Source organism: Malaclemys terrapin, chromosome 2 (genome assembly GCF_027887155.1).
Source record: "Malaclemys terrapin pileata isolate rMalTer1 chromosome 2, rMalTer1.hap1, whole genome shotgun sequence".
NCBI classification, from domain to species: Eukaryota; Metazoa; Chordata; order Testudines; family Emydidae; genus Malaclemys; species Malaclemys terrapin.
This window is the reverse complement of record NC_071506.1, coordinates 73676614-73692017: the sequence shown is the minus strand read 5'-3', so window position 1 is coordinate 73692017 and position 15404 is coordinate 73676614. Positions and strand designations below refer to the sequence as shown.

The window sequence follows — 15404 nt, the reverse complement described above, 5'->3', positions numbered from 1 at the left end:
TCCACAAAGCCTGCTGTGACTCCTACTCCTACTTGGGGGAGGGAATAGCTCAGTGGTTTGAGCATTGGCCTGCTAAACCCAGGGTTGTGAGTTCAATTCTTGCGGGGGGCATTTAGGGAACTGGGGTAAAAATCTGTCTGGGGTTTGGTCCTGCTTTGAGCAGGGGGTTGGACTAGATAACCTCCTGAGGTCCCTTCCAACCCTGGTATTCTATGTTGCAGCAGCCTATCTCTGGGCAGGTCCTGTGCAGCTGACCTCTTGGCACAGGTATTTCACTGACATTTCCCCCCCCCACCCCAAAGCTGTAAGTTAGTCTGTGCAACAGCCCTACTGGGCCAGGAACCCTCCAGCTGCCTCACAGTGTTACTGAATCCCTAAGCTTCCAGCCTGCCCTTGAGCCCAGTTCCTGTTCCTGCCCAAGCCTAGTTCCAGCCCACTTCAGCCCATGCCCATGCACTACTCTGACCCTGTCCCTCTAGCCCTGCATCCACCTCCTGACCACCCAGCCTCTTGGATTGACTCCCACCCAGCTTCGACCTTGGCCTCTGTCTGGAATCCTGATTTGGCTTGTCTACAGACTCTGACCTCAGTTTCAGTGCTTCCCTTGTCCCAGTCCCAACTCTACAGCTGGCTTCAATCCTTGTACCTGTGCTTAATACTGCTCTAACCACCAGGCATGACTGCCTTGAACCCAGAACCTGACACTGGGAGCACATGTTCAACTGATTATCCACCAGGACCCCCAAATGTTTTTCATAGTCACTGATTCCCATGATAGTCACCCATCCTGTAATTATGGCCTACATTCTTTGTTCCCTAGGCGTATACATTTACATTTAGCTGTATTAAACCCCATACTGTTTGCTTGCACCTCATTTACCAAACAATCCGGATAACCCTTAGTCAGTGACCTGTCCTCTTCATTACTTACCACCGCCCAATTTTTGTGTCATCTGCGAACTTTATCAGTGATAATTTTATGTTTTTTTTTCTAGGTCATTAATAAAAATCTTACATTTTGACTGAGTTGCAGCCGTGACGTACAGTGGCATTCCTGAGCTGTAACTGAGAGGAGAATTTGGTCTTTAATATTGTTTAAAGTGTGGATGATTGCAATAAAAAACCTGTAGACTATAAACATTTTCTAAGGCCAGGTGTACAGTAAGAAATTAAGTTCACCCAGCTAAATCATTCAGGGTTGTGATAAATCCACATCCCTGAGTGATCTAGTTAAGCCAACCTAACCCCCAGTGTAGACAGCACTAGATACTGGTTCTAGGGGAGGTGGCTTAACTACGGTGACAGAAGAACCCAACCGTCTCTGTATTGAGTGTTTACACTGAAGCTCTACAGTGGTGCAGTGGCAGCAGTTTAAGTGTAGACATAGTCTTTGTTCATGATCTGAATAGAGAGCCTTATTATAATCTGATTTACAACTGGGAGTAACCCAGTTGATGTCACTGGAGTTACCCTGGTTTAAAAGGGAGGTAAGTAAGAGAAGAATCAGGCCCTTAATGTATACTTTGAAAAGATTGTATTTAATTTCTTAAGAAAGGAGCAGACTCTAGAATCATACTGTGTCTCCTCTGAAGGTTTTGATCTTTCCCTAGCTTCATTTTTCACTTTTCATTTTGTCTCCATCAAATAATCTAAAATTTGTTCTTTCTTGAAACCCTCTTTTGTCTTGGCTTTGCAGGAATTCTTAAAATCTTGCATGTGTAAAATAAAGGATGACAGATAAGCAACCATGTGTGTCAAGACTCTTACTCATCTAAGGGTTCTGACAACATCATTAAAGAGCTTCTGTCACACTCTGGCAAAGTGTAAATATGTAATACTTTACCTAGCCCCCATCTGTCACTTTTGTATTTTATACGGATTCTTTACATCGTTGCAGATTGTTGAGGTATTGCGTGTCAGTTGAAGGAAGCGTCTCTGCTTTCCTCAGACTATTCCTAATGCCCTGTTCATTCAGTGATGCAGCAATTCAGTGACTGACATCACAATTTGCTGAAACGGAAAGGACTGTGTGGTAGCATTGGGTTTTGGTGTTACCAAATATAACAGCTAGGGGACGAAGCTAAATGGAACATAGAACGTTATTTTTAAGAGACACATACCTTGGAAACTGGCAGTGATAGGAAAGCAAATACAGAAAGACTATGTGGCATCAAAATAGGGTTTTAGTAAAATGTATTTTACCGTTTGCTTTAATGAGACAGTGGATCCTTTAAACTGCAAGCTTAAAGCAGAGAAAATGGATAGTTGTAGTTGTGTTCCCATATCACAAAGCCTGTAGCAGTAACTAGCATTCTAGTGCCATTCTCAGCCAAGGATTAAATGGGCCTAGAGAATCTTGCCTCTAGGGCCCTATGTATATCAGAAAAATGTTCACCAGTGTACCTATACCAAGGTAAGCTACATTGGTGTATGCCCACTTTACACCAATGTAGTGACTATACATCACAGGTTGACACTGGTTTACTGTAGTTACACCAGTACAGATTTTCCTACTGTAGATTGTCTCTGGATTGAGCAATATTGGTAAAAGAACAAGGAGAAATCTTACACTGTCACTGTCTGTCCATGCTGTGTCTGTACTGTGGGCAAAGCGAGAAATTCAATCATCAGGACCGTTTATTTGGCAGCTTTCCCAAGCATTAACTTCAGTTTAAATATATTAACTTATTTTAAAATTATGTGAAATCTTAATAGGACAAATTCTATCAAGAAAGCAAAAATAATTGGATCAGCTTAAGAATTCCAGCCATCTAAGTGAATGCACAGAAATTATATTACATTGTTTATTTTACAATGAATATTTGGGCCCAATTCATTATTGTTCTGTGCCTCGTGCCAACCCTTAATGTTAAAAAATCATGAGTCAGACCCCCCCCCCCAAAAATCATGAAATCTGCTAAACAATCATGAGATTTTTAAAATATAATAGATTTTGCATTCATTTTATTTGCCCTTTGATTTCTGAGCCTCTAGTGCACACTCATGTGAACATTTTCAAGCTTTTTGCTGCAGCCATAGGGGCTGGGAACTTTTTTTTAAAATGAAAATTGAGATCCTCACAGAATCAGAGGATTCCAAGAGATTGGGGCTTTAAGAAATACACCAAATATCATGGGACTCCCGATAAAATCACAAGAGTTGGCAACACTGTTTACATCAGTGCAAAGTGGGTGCAAAATACTAACTTTCTGGTTTGGTCGCATTTTACATACCCTGCACTCATTTTGTACTGGTATAAATGGCTGCACAGCATGCAGGGCAACAATGACTTGGGCCTAGTATTTTAGATATTTTCCTGTATTTTTCTCTGACATCAAAAATCTTATAGATCCATAAAAAAGAAAACTGTGGTGGTCTCCAGGCCTAACTTTTGAAAAAAGCGTACAGATAACGCTGTAAGAGGTTTTCTGACCATGATAACGATATTTAAGCCATCATAAAAAATATCGATTTGCTCTTTATAGGTTGTTCCGTACATTATCCTTCATAAGCTACTCACACTGCCAAATCTCTAAGCTTACTGTGTTTATCCATGTAAATACACAGACCAGGCTATTTTCTGGAGGGAACCGCAGAAATCCACAGTGTTTGATTTGTGTTGGTCTGCCTGACATAATGCCAACATACAGTTAAAATCTGATAGCAGATATATGCCAGGCTTACTAAAATATGCATGGTGCCATCTAGTGGTTATTACTGTTAAAGTAAGGTTTTTATGCCCAACGTCCTGCTTATCTTCTGAATTACTTCTGCCTGAAGATATTGCACAGAATCCAATGGCTATGCCAGACAGTAAAAATGTGGCTTTCTTCTTAAAAGGCCAAGTACCGAATTCAAGCTACTGCAGTCTTTCAACTTAGCTTGATCTTTTAGCATTTCTTCTAAAATTGGAGGTTCCTTTTTTTAAAATTTTGTCAGAAAATATATATTTTTAAAGTCCCCTTAATTCAGTTTCATCAAGGGAAGATGTTGCATTGATAAGGAACTTCCTCATTCAAAGTCCAGTTATTACATCACTGTTTAATACTATGTGGACACTTCCCCCTCCCCCTCCTCTTACTCCGGTCCCCATCTTTTGAGCTGTATGTGAACTTTCCCTATAATACATTGTTTTTTTTATAATCTGGAACACAGTGTGTTTATTTAAAAATTATAAAAGGCTACAGTGTTGCTGTTTGAACCACAGATGTGGTATTCACCTACATACAGTATGTTTTAAGGGAAGTGAGAGAACTGTTTTACATTACAAGGTGACAAAACACACCTGAATTCCAAGATAGAATTCCCTTGTATTGCATTTTTCCAGATATTGTTTTCAAAATACATTTTTAAAAAGGAAACCTTTGCCTCATATAAAGGGCTGATCCTGGATTTCTTGTGATTTCAGAGTTCCCATTTCTCATTTTAAAAAATGGATTAGTGTCATGGTGGTATATGAATAATAATAGGACATTATGATATATCCGTGTTTTTGTCTCCATATATTTGCTATTTTATGGGTATTTGCTAAATGTATAGCTATGAAATACTTGCTCAGGTAGCTCTGTTATTGCATATATTGTACTGTAGTTTTATAAATGAAGAAAGAGCATGTTCAAATATTCAGCCCAGTTTTGGTAGTTGATCTGTCTACACTACAGATTTTAACCATGGTGTTACCAAGTCAGTAGACAACTATATTGTAACTGAGTTCTCTGACTTCATTGTAATCATAGTGTTGATTGACCTAGAGGCAGACTTAGTTTATTTTATAGAACTTTTTGCTTTGTTCAGCTTTTGAATCTATGGTTTAATGGTGGTTGCTCTGTTTCCATTTAAATGAGAAAAGTAGTGACCATTTTCCTAGTCTTTGGTTGAGGAGCAAGTGACAACTGCTTCTTCAACCCGACCTTTTGAAAAATTGACAAACATTGGTGCTGATGGCGGGAAAGTCCAGTAAGTGCCTTTCCCATCACCTCCCCTCAGTTTTCAAATAACTTTGAGTGACAGAAATTCACATTTTCAGGAAAGAATGGCAGGGAGGAAAAGGAGCTTTTATGGCATAAAAGAAAAAGGATTTACTGTGGCAGTGGAGCCTATTCCTTCCTAAGCCACAGAGGGCCAGGGTGATGCAAGAGTAAGAAAAAAGAAAGAACATTTCAGTGCATTAATAACTTAATGGTGCTCCTATTAACTCAGTAATAACCAGAGCCTGAGCTGATAAATGCCTTCTGCAGACTGAGTTTATGCATTGTGCTCCTGTGATCATAACTCTAAAATCCAGTAAAATAGCCTTTAGTCCATGCCAGGCAAAGTAGGAGGGATATAGGCATTAGGTTGGGAGGAAGTATCTTGGGACCTGGAGGAGGTGAAGGGGTCGAATCACCATTGGCACCTCCTCCTGGCCAGGCATGGTGTAGCAGTTCTCGCTCTCTGCTGGATGTCTCATCCCAATGGCAGCTCCGTCTCTGCAGTGGCCTGCCTCTTCCTGTGACCTGGCCCTCCGAACAGGTCACTTTGAAGTCTCTTCCCTTCTGGGGTAGTCTGTGAACAAAAAGCAAAGAGAATTAATGCAAATAAACGGAATTAGTAAGAGATAGAGGGAAATTATTCCCTCTCAGGGTGCATCAGGAGCTGGCCCTCCCTTCCCTCAGGGAGGGGCCTTCAGTCAGTGGTTGTCTGGGAAGCTCCTGCCTTTCTCGGCCCTTTCCTCAGGAGCTGAAGGTCTGTTCTCTTCCCTGGTCTGCCAACAAGTGAGCTGCTCTGCTCCTCCTCCAGCCGTGCAGGTGTGACGGGGTGGAGCTGGCTGTGACCAGAACCACTCCTTAACCCCTTGTTGTCCAGCGTGGGGGGGGGGGTCGTATACCCCCACACAGGAGATCAAAGATTTTGATAAGTCAGATAAACATCTTCTGCATTGGTTGCTTATCGGAATGGGACCTCTGGAACATTTGCATAAATATGAATTGATTGAGTGACTCAGTTTAAAAAGCATTACTTAATGTTTACTTTCCATCCGTTATAAACGTGCTCTTCTTCACTCTAGAGTGTCACAGTTAGCGTGGGCAGGCTGATCTGAATTGCATTTCCTTAGCTTCCTACTGAATATGCACCTCACAACATTGGAAAAACTATGACTCTCTCGAAGCAGGAAAAGAGGAAGCCATGCTTAGAAAGCTAACTGAAACAAAGGGGTGCCTCTGAGGTTCTGGGGATCAAAGGAAATCTAGATTAAGTGCTTGGTCATCATAAAGGTTCTATATGGGCCTGATACAAAACCCACTGAAGTCAAGGGGAGTCTTTCCATTGACTTCAATGGGCTTTGATCAGGCCCTGGTCCCTTTCTTTAAGTGCATGTAGCATAAGAGGGAAGCTGAGCACAGTATATATGTGCACTAGCCCAGTGGTTCTCAAACTATTGTACTGGTGACCCCTTTCACATCGCAAGTGACACCCCCTCCCCATTATAAATTAAAAACACTTGTTTATATATTTAACAATATTATAAATGCTGGAGGCAAAGCGGGGTTTGGGGTGGAGGTTGACAGCTCGTGACTCCCCATATAATAACCTCGCAACCCCCAGTTTGAGAATCCCTGCACTAGCCTATTGCAATGAATGTGTTAGTACTAATTCCTTTCCAAAAAGCTGGAAGTTGTGTTTTTTTTTTAAATAGTATGATACACTAGAATATAATATAAACATCCTGGCACAGCACTTGAGATTGTCATTAGGTCATGGCATGGAAAAAGTTCTGTACCATTGCGTCTGGCATGTTGGTTTACTTGCTGGTAAAACACTGAGATAGGATTTTCAGTTTAGGTGCTTTGTCAGATTGATGGGAGGAGCAGCCTGGCCACGAACAGATGTGCTTTAGCTGGAAACTGCATCTAGTTGCATGCACTATTGTGAAGCTGTTAGCAGGAAGAAGAGAGAATGAACAATGTTGTGAGCCTGATGGCTTGGTTTGGGTTGACTTGATGTGGTTTGATGGCACTGATGAGGATGGAACTGCTCTAGTGCTCTGATATGTGATAGGCTCCATAGAGTGTGCTCTAAAAGAATTCTCTTAGCCCATTTTATAATATTTTTAAGTTTTTCACATTTAATGAAACCCACATGAAAATATTTGACATACATTTAAGTTCCATTGACTTCAAATGGGACTACTCACCTATACTTAAACTTAAGCATGTGCTTAAGTGCTTTGCTGAATTGGGGCTTTCAAGAAATATATATACGTATGTTGGTTTTGGAAGTAATTTTAATGATATTTATTTAAAAGTTGTTCCTGTTTCTAAAGTCACAAGCAAGAATCTGTGGAGTAAGATTTCTCTCTCAACTATCGAACGTATGTGTTTAATTTACATTTAGTTAGACCTAGTGTATGTTAAGAAAATTTGAATTGATTATAAAAGCCCCTGTTTCAGTCACTTCCCATCAGTGATTAAATATAATCTCTCCCTCTCCAAATTAATTTAGTAGAGCTCATAATTTCAGATAGAATGCAAAAAAAGGATTAGAACTTTAGAGTGAGCAAATCCATTTCATGTTCAAAAGTCTTAAAGACACCAATTATTTTTAAATTTTTTTTTTTTTTTTTTTTTTTTTACGTGCAGGTAGCAGACTTTTATTGACAGGTGATACTTGAGGTAATCTGACTCCCTTCAGATTTGTGATGTATCTAAGATTATATCTCCTGGGCACACTAGAGTTCTAAATAAACTATATGATAGAAAAGAATACGTCATTTCTCTGTGTAAATAAAACTTTATTTATTTTGAGTATGAATGAGAGTTGTTTCAGTCCATCTCTCTCACACTTATTTCATATATTGGGGTGTTTTCTAAAGGTATTTTTTAAATACCAAACAGAAAATAACCAGTACACTAGAACACTAAATTAAAAATTTAAGGATTTCCAACTCATTGAAACCAAAGACAGCTGAAGACTGGAAGGAAGATCATAACCAGCAGAATTGGTTCATGTATTTATAGTGTGAAGCATTACAATTTTCCTCTAAATTATTCAGAAATTAAGCTGTTGACTGAATTACAAAATGATGGAAATATGTTTTTATTTACTTTCTTTCGGTGTGTAGATTTTATTATAACAAAGTGTTGAGAGAAGTAAAAAGTGACCTGAAAAGAGTGAAAATAGAGGGATGAGATATAAAGCAACTGGGCATCCATATTCTTCTTGGTATGTGGGGAAACATAATACCTTTTTCAAATTGCTTCAGCATTCTCCCCCCACGCAGTTAAATATGTTCTAATGGCTAATGTTTTGTGTGAGCTATTAGTAAATGCAACTGTCACATTTTTACCTACATGGTCATTGTAGATAAATGTACCAGTGTCTAAGTTTTAGTGCAAAATTCTCTGCAGACATAAATTGATGCTATACTGGCTTCCATGGAACCATGCCAGTTTAGACCAGCAGAGAATTTTGGTCTAAATTCTATCACCTTCTATAGTACACAGGGTTACCTGAATATAAAAAGTGCTAAATAAAATTAAATGTGCTTCTGTAATAGGGCACATTATTTGGTGTTTCAGAGTTACTCTGTCTTTGAATCATGAATTCAAAATACTCATGCTAGACTAGTGTCTTTTTGCCTAATATCTGATTTGGTTTTCTTTTTCCTGTTCAGTGAATCCTTTTGTTCACATTGCTCATCACCACAAATACCTAATCACCAGTAGTTTTGTTAGGAGCTTTGTTTTCAAATCATCTAGCTGAAATGGAGTAGAAGGTGGCACGTTGTGGCTATAAATTGTGCCCGCTGCTATTTTATGCTAATACATCCCATTATTTTTGTTCCCCTATTTTCCTGTCCCAACTTCCCACTTATTTGCTTCATCACCTGTTATTTATTGAGATTTAGATTAAGCTCTTTGAGGCATGGACTGTCATTTACTCTATGTTTGTACTGTACAGTGCCTACCACAATATAAATTATTTATACAAGCATTTTTATTAATAAACAATACGGGCACTTATCAGTCAGATCAAAGTTGGCAAGGGGTAAGATATTTAAAGTTCTGGGCACATATTTAAGATCTATGTGCACTGGAACATACGTTCTTTATAAGTACATAATTAGAAACCGGGGGTCCCATGTTACTAATCCTTACTCAGACAAGTAGTCTCATTAACTTCATTGGGGCTATTTGCATGGATAAAGATTAGTAGAATCACTTCCCAGACTGTGCCATGACAAGTCTGGGGCTCTGTGAGGTAATATGCATTGTATTATTTGAATTGTATTTTATGGTGTGTTTACTCTTGATCCTCTAGTTAGTTACTAAAATTGAAACAATATGAAGATAAATAGTGCTTGGACTAGTTGGGGAGGAAATGAACAGCAGCAAGTAGTAGGTTGTTCATCTGCTTAATCCCACCTCTATCAGAATGAATTAATAGTTTAATGAGTTTTGTTTACACTAACCATTAATTATCTTTAAAAGAACCAACTAGAATATGGAGCTCTCCAGGATGGTATTTATAAATGTCTTAATCTGTGAGAGTTAATTTAACAAAATAGTATTTGTCTCAGAAGTTCTAATGGTGACATTTTGCTTGTCATTGACTCCAAAAATGACATTGCAAAGATATAATGGTAACATATAGCTTGGCCATTGATGGCAAAATGACATACTTTTTTTTCATATTTGGGCAAATGAGGGATGATTTGGTTTAGATGAATATCCATGCTGTTCATGCTTATGAGGCCTTTTTGAAAGGTCTCTGGAAAATGCATGGTACATATGCTTTGCGTAGCGCTGTACTGCACAGGAATGTTTGATATCAAGTTTCCTCCTGAGTGCCCACTGATCTTTCTGTAATACAAAAAATATTGATGGTTTTTAGGGCTATCAAATAATTTAAAAATTACAAATAATAACAAGGTTAAAAAATAGTCATGATTAATTGCAGTTTTAATCACACTGTTAAACAATAATAGAATACCAATTTAAATTTATTATAAATATCTTGGATGTTTTTCTACATTTTCAAATGTATTGGTTTAAATTACAACACAGAATACAAAGTGTACAGTGCTCACTTTATCATTTTTATTACAAATATTTGCACAGTAAAAAAGATAAAAGAAATAGTATTTTTCAATTCACCTCATACAAGTACCGTAGTGCAATCTCTTTATTGTGAAAATGCAACTTACAAATGTAGAATTTTTTTTTTACATAACAGCACTCAAAAACAAAAGAATGTAAAACTTTAGAGCCTACAAGTTGAAGCATGAAGGGGCATATGAATGTTTAGCATATCTGGCACGTAAAGACCTTGCAAAGCCATCTACAAAAGTGGTATGTGAATGCCTGTTCACGCTTTCAGGTGTGAACAAGAAGCGGGCAGCATTATCTCCTGTAAATGTAAACAAACTCGTTTGTCTTAGCGATTGGCCGAATAAGAAGTAGGACTAAGTATATACCCACGCCCTTCGAGAAGTTTTGGGCCCTGGTAAATCATGTTCACTGTGGGCCTACCCTCTCCCATTTAATTTTATTTACACAAACATTACAGACATTTGGGGGGGACGGGACTGAGCTTGGGGCCCCAGTATTGGTACAGTTGTCCCCACTTTCCCTCCTTCTCATCAGCCCTGTATATACCAGCTAACTGACCACTAGAATGCACTAATTGAAGCTCAATTGCAGTAAGTATAAGATCCATGCAGATTGGTTTGGTTGAATTGCTGGGTGGGTTGCCTGCTGGCCCATCCAGTTGGTCTGGGGTCTGGACCACCCTGAAAGCCTGAAAACCTCTTGTTTATGTTTGTCTAGAACTGCTGCTGAAACTGCACACTTAACTTTGTTGCCTTCTCGTTGCACTTATCTTCTTATTAAGGCCACCTAATTTGTGTATTCTAAGCCCAACTGTCCCATCAATTGGCAGCTTGCTTTCTATTGCCTGTCTGGTCCCCCTCCATTACTGGGTCAGAGTAAAAAAAAAATGCTTGTGGATAGTTCCATCTCCTTGACCCTCAGCTGGCCTAACATCTGGCTCCCCCTTTCTTTCCCCAGCCTGACTCTGGCATCTGGATTTAAGTACTAGTCGTGTCATCAAACTTGTATTTAGATTTACTACTTCCACAGAGACAAACTGCATGTAGGGGTGGCTGGCTATCTGAAGAGATGGAAGCTTCTTTTAAAACAAGTTGGCTTTACCTTGGTGGCTAGTTGCAGCCAAAAGGAGTTAAGCTAGTTGGGAGGTGCAGATAAAAGGGACTTGGGATCCACTCCAACACTTCTGTTGGAGTGACATCCTCCTCTTCCAGTTGGAGGATTGGAGAATAGGATAGGTGGCAAGAGCATCAGAAGGAATGAACTTCCAGCTGTGTGTTCTGTCTACCTAGCCTAGTCTAGGAGGTTGCTCAATCTAACCTGCTGAAAAGGTCACTTATAAGCATTTCCTTGTGTTACAAAGACCTAAGATACCAATTAAGTCTGACCATAGAACTACATCATGCAACCTTTCCCAGTGTTTTCCTGCTCCACTTGCCATATGTTAGCAAAAGTGTCTTTGTCTAGTACATACAAGGAGGTTATGCTGTCACTAAGGCCTGGTCTAAACTGGGCGGGGGGGGGGGAGGGGAATCGATCTCAGTTACACAACTTCAGCTACGGTGTCTTCACTGCGGTAAGTCGATGGCTGACGCTCCCCCTTCGACTCCACCTGCGCCTCTCGCCCTGGTGGAGTACCGGAGTCGACAGGAGAGTGCTTGGCAGTCGATTTATCGTGTCTAGGCTAGACGCGATAAATCGACCCCCAATGGATTGATCGCTGCCTGTCCCAGACGGTAATGTAGACAAGCCATAAGTTTGCGTTCTCTACCCTCCCTCCATTGGCATTACAGCACATGCAAATGGGAGCAGAGCACCGTAGATGCTATTGTAAAAGGTAGAAATAAAGAAATCCCCTCATATAAAAAAAGAATTACAGACCATTTAAAGAGGATTAGGGTGATGTCTTTATTCATAATAATATGCATTTCTTCCAAGGTGCAGATGTACCTCAATATGTTGTAAGATATTAGGACAATGCAACATTTATCACTAATAAAAAAAATCTGTACTGTAACCTTGTATCTTTACTGTATGCATCTTATAAAATATTAACCGTTCAGTTGAGAAACAAATGCTACTAAGGATAAGAACAGCTGGAATGGTACTTTGGATTCGAATTTGGATGAATCCAGAGTTTTGAACTAGAGCAATTTTTGAAAACATATTGAATGATCCTCCACCATTGGAAATTTTGACTTGCAGTGACCTGATAAAGTCACCATAGTAACATCAAGATACACACAAGGTTTTCCTTCTGACACTAAATTTTGGATTTTTTTTTTTTCTCTTTAAGCTACCATGGTGAAAAGACAGAATGGTGAAGTTTAGATTGGGCAGGGAATCTAAAGAGAAGGGAAGATTTTACAAAACACGTGGCAAATGTATTTAAGAGAATGAAATATGATTTGAAGATACTACTGTACCTTTTCTTTTTAAAACTATAATTTAATCTGTCCAAATGCAGTTATACTTTATTCTGTTTTGTAAAGCACTTTGACTCTGGTACAAGTTACTGAACAGGATTTTCAAAAGTGCTTGAGTTTGAAAGTCAATGTGAGAAAGTACTTAACTTTCTTAGGACCTTTTGAAAAACTTTTGAAAAAAGGGGGGAGGGATAGCTCAGTGGGTTGAGCATTGGCCTATTCAACTCAGGGTTGTGAGTTCAATCCTTGAGGGGGCCACTTAGGAATCTGGGGCAAAAATCAGTACTTGTCCTGCTAGTGAAGGCAGGGGGCTGGACTTGATGACCTTTCAAGGTCCCTTCCAGTTCTAGGAGATAGGATATCTCCATTATTTAAAATCCCACCAGCTCTGTAAATTAATAAGAGTAATTTTCAAGCTGCTACCCATAAAGTTATGATGCAGGAAAACACTTAAGTAAGTGCTTAATTTTAAACATGTGCATAATTTCTATTGACTTAATGGGACTTAAATTCACACTTAAGTGTTTTCCTAAATGGGAAATGCTTTTTTCATGAATTGAAGCCAACCTCACAACTTCTGATGACATCTCAACTAAACTAATATTTTATTTATGATTATTTTATTAGCAGATATGGTGTTTTCCTTGCTATTTTCTCCGGATTGGTTTAAGATGGAAAAAATCATTTGTTATTTATACGTAAAATATCACCTGAACTATGTGTACTATGCTAAAGTACTAGCGCATGAGTCGATTTTGTTTTTTTTCAATATGTGAGTATCTGATGACTGTTCTTAAATTGTACGTAGTACACCTGGTGGACATTTGGAACGTTATAGAAGCATTACGAGAAAATGCATTAAACAACTTGGACCCAAACATAGAATTGAATGTGGCTCGTCTGGAAGCTGTGCTTTCAACTATTTTTTACCAGCTCAACAAACGGATGCCAACTACTCACCAGATCAACGTAGAGCAATCCATCAGCTTACTGCTCAACTTCCTGCTAGCAGCCTTCGATCCGTAAGTTTACCTCTACTAGCCGTATAGTTCCTCTTTTTCCTGATCAGTGGAAGGGTTTTGTCTGTTTGTTGTGTCACTTTGAAAAACCGATAACAAACTAAAATTTCTTTCCAAAATAATGAATGTTTAAATAGAGCTAATGTTGCAAGGGGAACTGGCGTAAAGGAGCTAGGTTCTGGTCTCATTTATACTCAATTATATCCAGAGTAATTCTGGTGTGTTCCACAGAGTTACTCCAGACTTACTCAGGCTTAAATGGGAATAGAATTACCCAGAGCAGAGTGACTCCACTCTTATCTTGCATTGTTATGTATTGAAATATCGGAGATTGAAACCACTGTAATAATTCTGTGGTAGTGACATAAGTTAGTGGCTCATTATTTATTTTTGCTGCAAGTTCTTGCAGCTGCAAGCAATTTTTCTGGTTCCTGGTAATGCAGCCTGTTATAAGACCACGGCAGAAAGAAGATAAGGATCAGGAGATGGAATAAAATTAATGTTGTCCGTTACTGCCTAGACCATGTGTCAGAATACATGTGTACAACAGGGGTGAGCTCAAGATGGAGACAGGTTCCTAGCTTAACATTATAGATGAATATACAGTGTGTAGATACATATTATGGTTATTGAATGCAGAGACATGAATGTGTTATTGCCATTCTTAAAAGCATCTGAATAGTTTGAATTCTCAAAATAGAACAGCTTTTTAGTTTGACACATGCAAATTGCCTATTACCTCTTTACCATTTATATTTTGAAAATGCACCAGGTGAAAACATTGTTTGAGAAGGATTAAAATAAGTATCTTCCCCCCCTCCCTTACGCACACTTGATGGACTTCTTATTTGGTATTGTGCACCTTTCAGAGCCAGATCAACTGGTATGGCTTAGTCACCATGGTAACAACTGGGGAGGAAAGGCAGTCGTTCCACATGACAAAGCTGCAGAGGCAGTGTGTCTGTATCGTGCATCCCCTCCTTCCCTCTCCAAGGAAAAAATTCAATAGGTTGTGAAACTGTAGCCTTCAGGATATTTTTTTTTAAAGGCAGTAAAACACGTAATGGGGTATTTTAATTCATGAAAATCCTTGAATTCGTGACTTGACAAGAACAGGAAGGAAGGAAAATAAAAGCGCTTGGGCATGTGCGCTGGAAGGTGCTGCACATAAACTGCACCCCTGCTGTAAAAAAGAGGGAAAGATTGATGGCTGCGAAAGTGAGAACAGTGATAATGTGTTTGTTTTGGAGCTCATCAGATCCGGGGTAAAGGTACCAGCCATATGTCAGGATTCCTTACAAGAGAAATGGAGGGAAGGCTTTTACTCCTCAGTTCTTAAATGGTGAAATTGAATCTATTTTAAAGGCAGAGTTTCTACATTCCCTGTAAACATCAGACGTTCATATGCTCTGATCCACCCCTAGGGAGTACCTTGGGGAGTTACTGATTCAGGCCTCAGACCAGCTCCACAGCCTCTGTTCCTGCCTCTAAGCTGGAATGCCCTAGGTGGGACCTATCGGTATGTCATCCCCCCACATTTCTCAAGAGAATCTCCCATGGATCCACATAACAGCAGAGCCATCAGACTCCTGCCCCAAGTACACAGTGTATAGCATGGGACGTGGTTCAGAGGCAGGGGATTCACATCTCTGCTCATGCTTCTTCTGCCTATTTAGAAGAACCACATGGTTCTGCTGTGGTGAAGGCCCTGTGTGCCAGTACAAGAGGGGGCAGGGTTTTTCCCGTAAATGCCCGAGCACAGAAACAAACAGTGCAATATGTTTGGGAAAAATAGGCATTGTACTGCTTTTATATATACTGTAAAACCCAGTAGAAGGCAGTAAGGCTGGGTAAAACCTTGACTATGTCTC

General features: G+C 39.4%; 1 protein-coding gene across 18 annotated transcripts in view; it reads left to right on the top strand.

Moving 5' to 3' along the window:
• Positions 1-15404, top strand: part of DTNA (dystrobrevin alpha) — a 287362-nt gene that overhangs the window by 190255 nt on the left and 81703 nt on the right. For all 18 annotated transcript variants that reach the window (XM_054017111.1, XM_054017102.1, XM_054017107.1 and 15 more), the window contains one exon: positions 13323-13536. In XM_054017111.1, the coding sequence (XP_053873086.1) occupies positions 13323-13536 (214 nt within the window). The remainder of the gene's footprint in view (positions 1-13322; positions 13537-15404) is intronic.